The 8,283-nt window shown below is 58.8% G+C and overlaps 1 protein-coding gene across 1 annotated transcript in view; it reads right to left on the bottom strand.

Moving 5' to 3' along the window:
- Positions 1-1,105: 1,105 nt before the first annotated feature.
- LOC107051050 (ubiquitin-like modifier-activating enzyme 1) overlaps positions 1,106-8,283 on the bottom strand; it is a gene marked incomplete at its 3' end in the record, with an annotated part of 34,122 nt that continues 26,944 nt past the window's right edge. Inside the window, exons 7-8 of the mRNA XM_040657317.1 lie at positions 3,656-3,753; positions 1,106-1,272 (exon numbers count right to left, since the gene is read on the bottom strand). Of these exons, the coding sequence (XP_040513251.1) occupies positions 1,106-1,272; positions 3,656-3,753 (265 nt within the window). The remainder of the gene's footprint in view (positions 1,273-3,655; positions 3,754-8,283) is intronic.

Here is an 8,283-nt window from a genome sequence, read left to right as displayed (position 1 = left end):
ATTCACCGCAACGCCCCCATCGCCCCCCACCCCCCCATCGCCCCCCACCCCCCCCACTCCCCCACTCCCCCCATTGCCCCCCATTCCCCCATTGACCCCACTGCCCCCACCCCCCCAATGCCCCCATCCACCCCAATACCCCCATTGACCCCAATGCCCCCATCCGCCCCAACACCCCCACTGCCCCCATCCACCCCACCCCCCCACTGCCCCCCACCCCCCTTTCCCCCCCACCCCCCCACCCCCCCCCCACTGCCCCCCCACCCCCCTTCCCCCCCCCACCCCCCCCATTGCCCCCAACACCCCCATTGCCCCCATTGACCCCAATGCCCCCATTCACCCCCACCCCCCCCATTACCCCCAATACCCCCATTGCCCCCATTCATCCCAATGCCCCCATTGACCCCATTGACCCCAATGCCCCCATTGACCCCATTGACCCCAATGCCCCCAATGGCCCCAATACCCCCATTGCCCCCATTGCCCCCAATGCTCCCATGGACCCCATTGACCCCAATGGCCCCATTCACCCCATTGCCCCCATTGACCCCAATGCCCCCATTCACCCCAACACCCCCACTGCCCCCATCCACCCCACTGCCCCCATCCACCCCACTGCCCCCATCCACCCCAATACCCCCATTGACCCCAAGGTCCCATCCACCCCAACACCCCCACTGCCCCCCACCCCCCCCACTCCCCCCATCGCCCCCCACCCCCCTTCCCCCCCACCCCCCCCACTCCCCCCATTGCCCCCCATTGCCCCCCACCCCCCTTCCCCCCCCCAACCCCCCATCGCCCCCCACTGCCCCCCACCCCCCCTTCCCCCCCACCCCCCCCATTACCCCCAATACCCCCATTGCCCCCATTCATCCCAATGCCCCCATTGACCCCATTGACCCCAATGCCCCCATTGACCCCATTGACCCCAATGGCCCCAATACCCCCATTGACCCCATTGACCCCAATGCCCCCATTGACCCCATTGACCCCAATGCCCCCCATGGCCCCCAGTACTCCCATTCACCCCATTGCCCCCAATGGCCCCATTCACCGCAACGCCCCCATCGCCCCCCACCCCCCCTTCCCCCCCCACCCCCCCCACCGCCCCCCATCGCCCCCCACCTGGTGGCGCGGCCGCGGGTTGCGGCCGTGCGTTCGGACGAAGGCGTGCAGCGCCTGCCAGGCGCGGTGCAGCACCGCCGGCCGCTCCGCTTTGCCGTAATCCGTCACCAACATCTCCGGTTCGGCCAATGAGTCCCGAAGGGGCTTCTAAATAGGGGAGAAAGGGGGGAAATGGGGTCATTTAAGGGGGATTTTGGGGGGGACGACACCCCCATAGGGCGGTCGCAGCTGTGTCATCCCCTATGGGTGGTTGTAGGGCAGTCATAATGGCTGCTTTGGGGGTATAAACCCATTTGAGAAGCTTGTAATCCCATATAATCCCTGTTAAATGCCATCAATAGGGTGTAATCCCGATAATCCCATCGCGCCACCCCGTAATCCCATTGTAATACACTGTAATCTCCCATAATCCCATTCGGATGCCCCGTAATCCCATCTCGATCCCCCATAATCCCATCCCAACGCCCCATAATCCCCCATAATCCCTCCCCAATCCCCCATAATCCCACCCCAGCACACCATAATCCACCCTAATCCCTCCTAATCCCACCCCAATCCCCCCATATCCCCATAATCCCACCCCAATCCCCTCTAATCCTCCATAACTCCATTCCAATACCCCCTAATCCCATCCCAACACCCCACAATCCCCCATAATCCCACCCCAACACCCCATAATACCACCCCAACACCCCATAATCCCCCCTAATCCCTCCTAATCCCACCCCAATCCCCCCATATTCCCATAATCCCACCCCAATCCCCCCTAATCCCCCATAACTCCATCCCAATATCCCCTAATCCCACCCCAACACCCCATAATCCCCCATAATCCCACCCCAATCCCCCCATATTTCCCCTAATCCCACTGCAACACCCCCTAATCCCCCCTAATCCCACCCCAACACCCCATAATCCCACCCCAACACCCCCTAATCCCCCCTAATCCCACCCCAATCCCCCCTAATCCCACCCCAACACCTCATAATCCCCCATAATCCCACCCCAATCCCCCCTAATCCCACCCCAACACCTCATAATCCCCCATAATCCCACCCCAATCCCCCCATATTCCCCCATAATCCCACCCCAACACCCCATAATCCCACCCCAACACCCAATTCCCCCTAATCCCACCCCAACACCCCATAATCCCACCCAACACCCCCATAATCCCACCCCAACACCCCATAATCCCCCCTAATCCCACCCCAATTCCCCATAATCCCACCCCAACACCCCATAATCCCCCCTAATCCCACCCCAAATCCCCATAATCCCACCCCAACACCCCCAAATCCCCCTAATCCCACCCCAATCCCCCATAATCCCAGCCCAATCCCCTCTAATCCCACCCCAACACCCCATAATCCCACCCCAACACCTCATAATCCCCCATAAACCCACCCCAATCCCCCCATATTCCCCCATAATCCCACCCCAACACCCCATAATCCCACCCCAACACCCCATAATCCCCCCTAATCCCACCCCAATCCCCCATAATCCCACCCCAACACCCCATAATCCCCCTAACCCCACCCCAATCCCCCCATATTCCCCCATAATCCCACCCCAATCCCCTCTAATCCCACCCCAACACCCCATAATCCCCCCTAATCCCACCCCAATCCTCCATAATCCCACCCCAACACCTCATAATCCCCCATAATCCCACCCCAATCCCCCCATATTCCCCCATAATCCCACCCCAAATCCCCATAATCCCACCCCAACACCCCATAATCCCCCCTAATCCCACCCCAACACCCCATAATCCCACCCCAACACCCCATAATCCCCCCTAATCCCACCCCAACACCCCATAATCCCCCTAATCCCACCCCAACACCCCATAATCCCACCCCAACACCCCATAATCCCCCCTAATCCCACCCCAATCCCCTCTAATCCCATCCCAACACCCCATTATCCCCCTAATCCCACCCCAATCCTCCCATATTCCCCCATAATCCCACCCCAAATCCCCATAATCCCACCCCAACACCCCATAATCCCACCCCAACACCCCATAATTCCCCCTAATCCCACCCCAACACCCCATAATCCCCCTAATCCCACCCCAACACCCCATAATCCCACCCCAACACCCCCAAATCCCCCTAATCCCACCCCAATCCCCCATAATCCCAGCCCAATTCCCTCTAATCCCACCCCAACACCCCATAATCCCACCCCAACACCCCCTAATCCCCCCTAATCCCACCCCAATCCCCCATAATCCCACCCCAACACCCCCTAATCCCCCCTAATCCCACCCCAATCCCCCATAATCCCACCCCAACACCCCATAATCCCCCCTAATCCCACCCCAATCCCCTCTAATCCCACCCCAACACCCCATAATCCCACCCCAACACCCCATAATCCCCCCTAATCCCACCCCAACACCCCATAATCCCACCCCAACACCCCATAATCCCCCCTAATCCCACCCCAACACCCCCTAATTCCCCCTAATCCCACCCCAACACCCCCTAATCCCCCCTAATCCCACCGGGGCACTCACAAAGCGGATGTGTTTGGGCATCTTGACCTGCGTGACGATCCCGCCCCGCACGTAGTCCCCATAACTGCTGGTGTCCCCAATGCTGAACGTGTAGGGTCCTATGGGGGGGTTTGGGGTCACCATCGCGGACGGGGACCCCAAAAAGGATCCGGGGATCCCAAAAAGGGACCCAGGGAACCCAAAGGGTTCAGATACCCCAAAAAGGACCCAGAGACCCCAAAAGGGACCCTGAAAAGGGACCCAGAGACCACAAGAGGGACCCAGAGACCCCAAAAAGGGACCCAGAGACCCCAAAGGGTTCAAAAAACCCCAAAAAGGACCCAGAGACCCCAAAAAGGACCCCGAAAAGGGACCCAGAGACCCCAAAAAGGACCCCCAAAAGGGATCCAGAGACCCCAAAAGGGACCCAGAGACCCCAAAAGGGACCCCCAAAAGGGATCCAGAGACCCCAAAAGGGACCCAGAGACTCAACGGTGACCCCAAAAGGGACCCAGAGACCCCAAAAAGAGACCCAGGGACCCCAATGGGTTCAAAGAACCCCAAAAACGACCCCGAGACCCCAAAAAGGACCCCGAAAAGGGACCCAGAGACCCCCAAAAGGGACCCAGGGACCCCAAAAAGGACCCCCAAAAGGGACCCAGAGACCCCAAAAGGTACCCAGAGACCCCAAAAGGGACCCCCAAAAGGGATCCAGACACCCCAAAAGGGACCCAGAGACCCCAAAAGGGACCCAGAGACTCAATGGTGACCCCAAAAGGGACCCAGAGACCCCAAAAGGGACTCAGGGACTCAAAGGTGACCCCAAAAAGGATCCAGGGACCCCAAAAAGGGACCCAGGGACCCCAAGGGGTTCAAAAAAACCCAAAAAGGACCCAGAGACCCCAAAAGGGACCCCGAAAAGGGACCCAGAGACCACAAGAGGGACCCAGAGACCCCAAAAAGGGACCCAGAGACCCCAAAGGGTTCAAAAAACCCCAAAAAGGACCCAGAGACCCCAAAAGGGACCCCCAAAAGGGACCCAGAGACCCCAAAAAGGACCCAGAGACCCCAAAAAGGACCCCCAAAAGGGATCCAGAGACCCCAAAAGGTACCCAGAGACCCCAAAAGGGAACCCCAAAAGGGATCCAGAGACCCCAAAAGGGACCCAGAGACCCCAAAAGGGACCCCCAAAAGGGATCCAGAGACCCCAAAAGGGACCCAGAGACTCAACGGTGACCCCAAAAGGGACCCAGAGACCCCAAAAAGGGACCCAGAGACCCCAAAGGGTTCAAAAAACCCCAAAAAGGACCCAGAGACCCCAAAAGGGTCCCCCAAAAGGGACCCAGAGACCCCAAAAGGGACCCAGAGACCCCAAAAAGGAACTCAGGGACTCAAAGGTGACCCCAAAAAGGATCCGGGGGTCCCAAAAAGGGACCCAGGGAACCCAAAGGGTTCAGATACCCCAAAAAGGACCCAGAGACCCCAAAAAGGACCCCCAAAAGGGACCCAGAGACCCCAAAAAGGACCCAGAGACCCCAAAAAGGACCCCCAAAAGGGACCCAGAGACCCCAAAAGGGACCCAGAGACTCAATGGTGACCCCAAAAGGGACCCAGAGACCCCAAAAGGGACTCAGGGACTCAAAGGTGACCCCAAAAAGGATCCAGGGACCCCAAAAAGGGACCTAGGGACCCCAAAGGGTTCAAAAACCCCCCAAAAAAACCCAGAGACCCCAAAAAGGACCCCCAAAAGGGACCCAGAGACCCCAAAAGGGACCCAGGGACCCCAAAAAGGGACCCAGGGACCCAAAGGGTTCAGATACCCCAAAAAGGACCCAGAGACCCCAAAAGGGACCCCCAAAAGGGATCCAGAGACCCCAAAAGGGACCCAGATCCTAAATGTGACCCCAAAATGGCCCCAGAGGTCCCCAAAAGCGCCCTAAAGGCACCCAAAAGGGCACATAGTCGTCCCCAAAAGGGCCCCGAATGGCCCCATAAGGGCTCCAGGTGACCCTAAAAGGGATCCAGGTCCTAAAGGTGACCCCAAAAGGGCCCCAGAGGTCCCCAAGAGGGCCCTAAATGACCCCAAAAGGGCCCTAAAAGGCACACAAATGACCCCCAAATGGGCCCCAAATGACCCTAAACAGGTTCCAAGTCGTAAAGGTGACCCCAAAAGGGCCCCAGGTGACCCTAAAAGGGATCCAGGTCCTAAAGGTGACCCCAAAAGGGCCCCAGGTGACCCTAATATGGCCCCAGAGGTCCCCAAGATGGCCCTAAATGACCCCAAAAGGCCTCCCAATGACCAAAAGGGGCCCTAAATGCCCCTCAAAAGGTCCCCAAATGACCCCGAAAGGGCCCCCAATGACCCCAAAAAGTTATAGGGCCGCACCGAGGACGCGGATCTCGACGGGGCCGCAGCTGTTGAGTTCCTCCATCCCCTCCACTTCGGTGACCCCAAATGGACCCCCAATGACCCCAAAAGGGCCCCAAATGACCCCAAATGGGCCCCAAATGACCCTATAAGGGATCCTGGTCCTAAAGGTGACCCCAAAAGGGCCCCAGAGGTCCCCAAGATGGCCCTAAAGGCCCCCAAAAGGGGCCGAAGTTTTCCCCAGAAGGGCCCCAAATGACCCCAAATGGCCCCCCAATGACCCCAAATGACCCCCAAATGACCCCAAATGGCCCCCCAATGACCCCAAAAAGTTATAGGGCCGCACCGAGGACGCGGATCTCGACGGGGCCGCAGCTGTTGAGTTCCTCCATCCCCTCCACTTCGGTGACCCCAAATGGACCCCAAATGACCCCAAAAGGGCCACAAATGACCCCAAAAGGGCTTCAATTGACCCCAAAAGGGCTTCAATTGACCCCAAAAGGGCTCCAAGTGACCCTATAAAGGATCCTGGTCCTAAAGGTGACCCCAAAAGGGCCCCAGGTGACCCTAATACGGCCCCAGAGGTCCCCAAGAGGGCCCTAAATGACCCCAGAAGACCCTCCAATGACCCCAAAGGGGCTGTAAATGACCCCAAAATGCCCCCCAGTGACCCCAAATGGGCCCCGAATGACCCCAAATGGGCCCCGAATGACCCCAAAAGGGCTCCAAGTGACCCCAAAAGGGATCCTGGTCCTAAAGGTGACCCCAAAAGGGCCCCAGAGGTCCCCAAGAGGGCCCTAAATGACCCCAAAAGGCCCTCCAATGACCCCAAAGGGGCTGTAAATGACCCCAAAAGGGCCCCAAATGACCCCAAAGGGGCCCCCAATGACCCCAAAAGGGGCCCCAAAAGTTATAGGGCCGCACCGAGGACGCGGATCTCGACGGGGCCGCAGCTGTTGAGTTCCTCCATCCCCTCCACTTTGGTGACCCCAAATGGACCCCGAATGACCCCAAAAGGGCCCCGAATGACCCCATAAGGGCTCCAAGTGACCCTATAAGGGATCCTGGTCCTAAAGGTGACCCCAAAAGGGCCCCAGGTGACCCTAAAATGGCCCCAGAGGTCCCCAAGAGGGCCCTAAATGACCCCAAAAGGCCCCCCAATGATCCCAAAGGGGCTGTAAATGACCCCAAAAGGGCCCCAAATGACCCCAAATGGCCCCCCAATGACCCCAAAAAGTTATAGGGCCGCACCGAGGACGCGGATCTCGACGGGGCCGCAGCTGTTGAGTTCCTCCATCCCCTCCACTTCGGTGACCCCAAATGGACCCCAAATGACCCCAAAAGGGCCCCGAATGACCCCAAAAGGGCTCCAAGTGACCCTATAAGGGATCCTGGTCCTAAAGGTGACCCCAAAAGGGCCCCAGGTGACCCTAAAATGGCCCCAGAGGTCCACAAGAGGGCCCTAAATGACCCCAAAAGGCCTCCCAATGACCAAAATGAGGCCGTAATTGACCCCAAAAGGGCCCCAAATGACCCCAAATGGCCCCCCAATGACCCCAAAAAGTTATAGGGCCGCACCGAGGACGCGGATCTCGACGGGGCCGCAGCTGTTGAGTTCCTCCATCCCCTCCACTTCGGTGACCTCAAAAGGGCCCCGAATAACCCCAAAAGGGCCCCAAATGACCCCAAAAGGGCCCCGAATGACCCCAAATGGGCCCCGAATGGCCCCAAAAGGGCCCCGAATGGCCCCAAAAGGGATCCTGGTCCTAAAGGTGACCCCAAAAGGGCCCCAGGTGACCCTAATATGGCCCCAGAGGTCCCCAAGAGGGCCCTAAATGACCCCAAAAGGCCCCCCAATGACCAAAAGGGGCCCTATATGCCCCTCAAAAGGCCCCCAAATGACCCCGAAAGGGCCTCGAATGACCCCAAAAGGGCTCCAGGTGACCGTAAAAGGGATCCAGGTGACCCTAAAAGGGATCCAGGTGGTAAAGGTGACCCCAAAACGGCCCCAGGTGACCCTAAAATGGCCCCAGAGGTCCCCAAGAGGGCCCTAAATGACCCCAAAAGGCCCCCCAATGATCCCAAAGGGGCTGTAAATGACCCCAAAAGGGCCCCAAATGACCCCAAATGGCCCCCCAATGACCCCAAAAAGTTATAGGGCCGCACCGAGGACGCGGATCTCGACGGGGCCGCAGCTGTTGAGTTCCTCCATCCCCTCCACTTCGGTGACCCCAAATGGACCCCCAATGACCCCAAAAGGGCCCCAAATGACCCCAAATGG

This window comes from Gallus gallus, unplaced genomic scaffold, assembly GCF_016699485.2.
Source record: "Gallus gallus isolate bGalGal1 unplaced genomic scaffold, bGalGal1.mat.broiler.GRCg7b scaffold_117, whole genome shotgun sequence".
NCBI lineage: Eukaryota > Metazoa > Chordata > Aves > Galliformes > Phasianidae > Gallus > Gallus gallus.
Note: the sequence above shows the minus strand (reverse complement) of the source record. Positions and strands in the feature narration are given on the sequence as shown.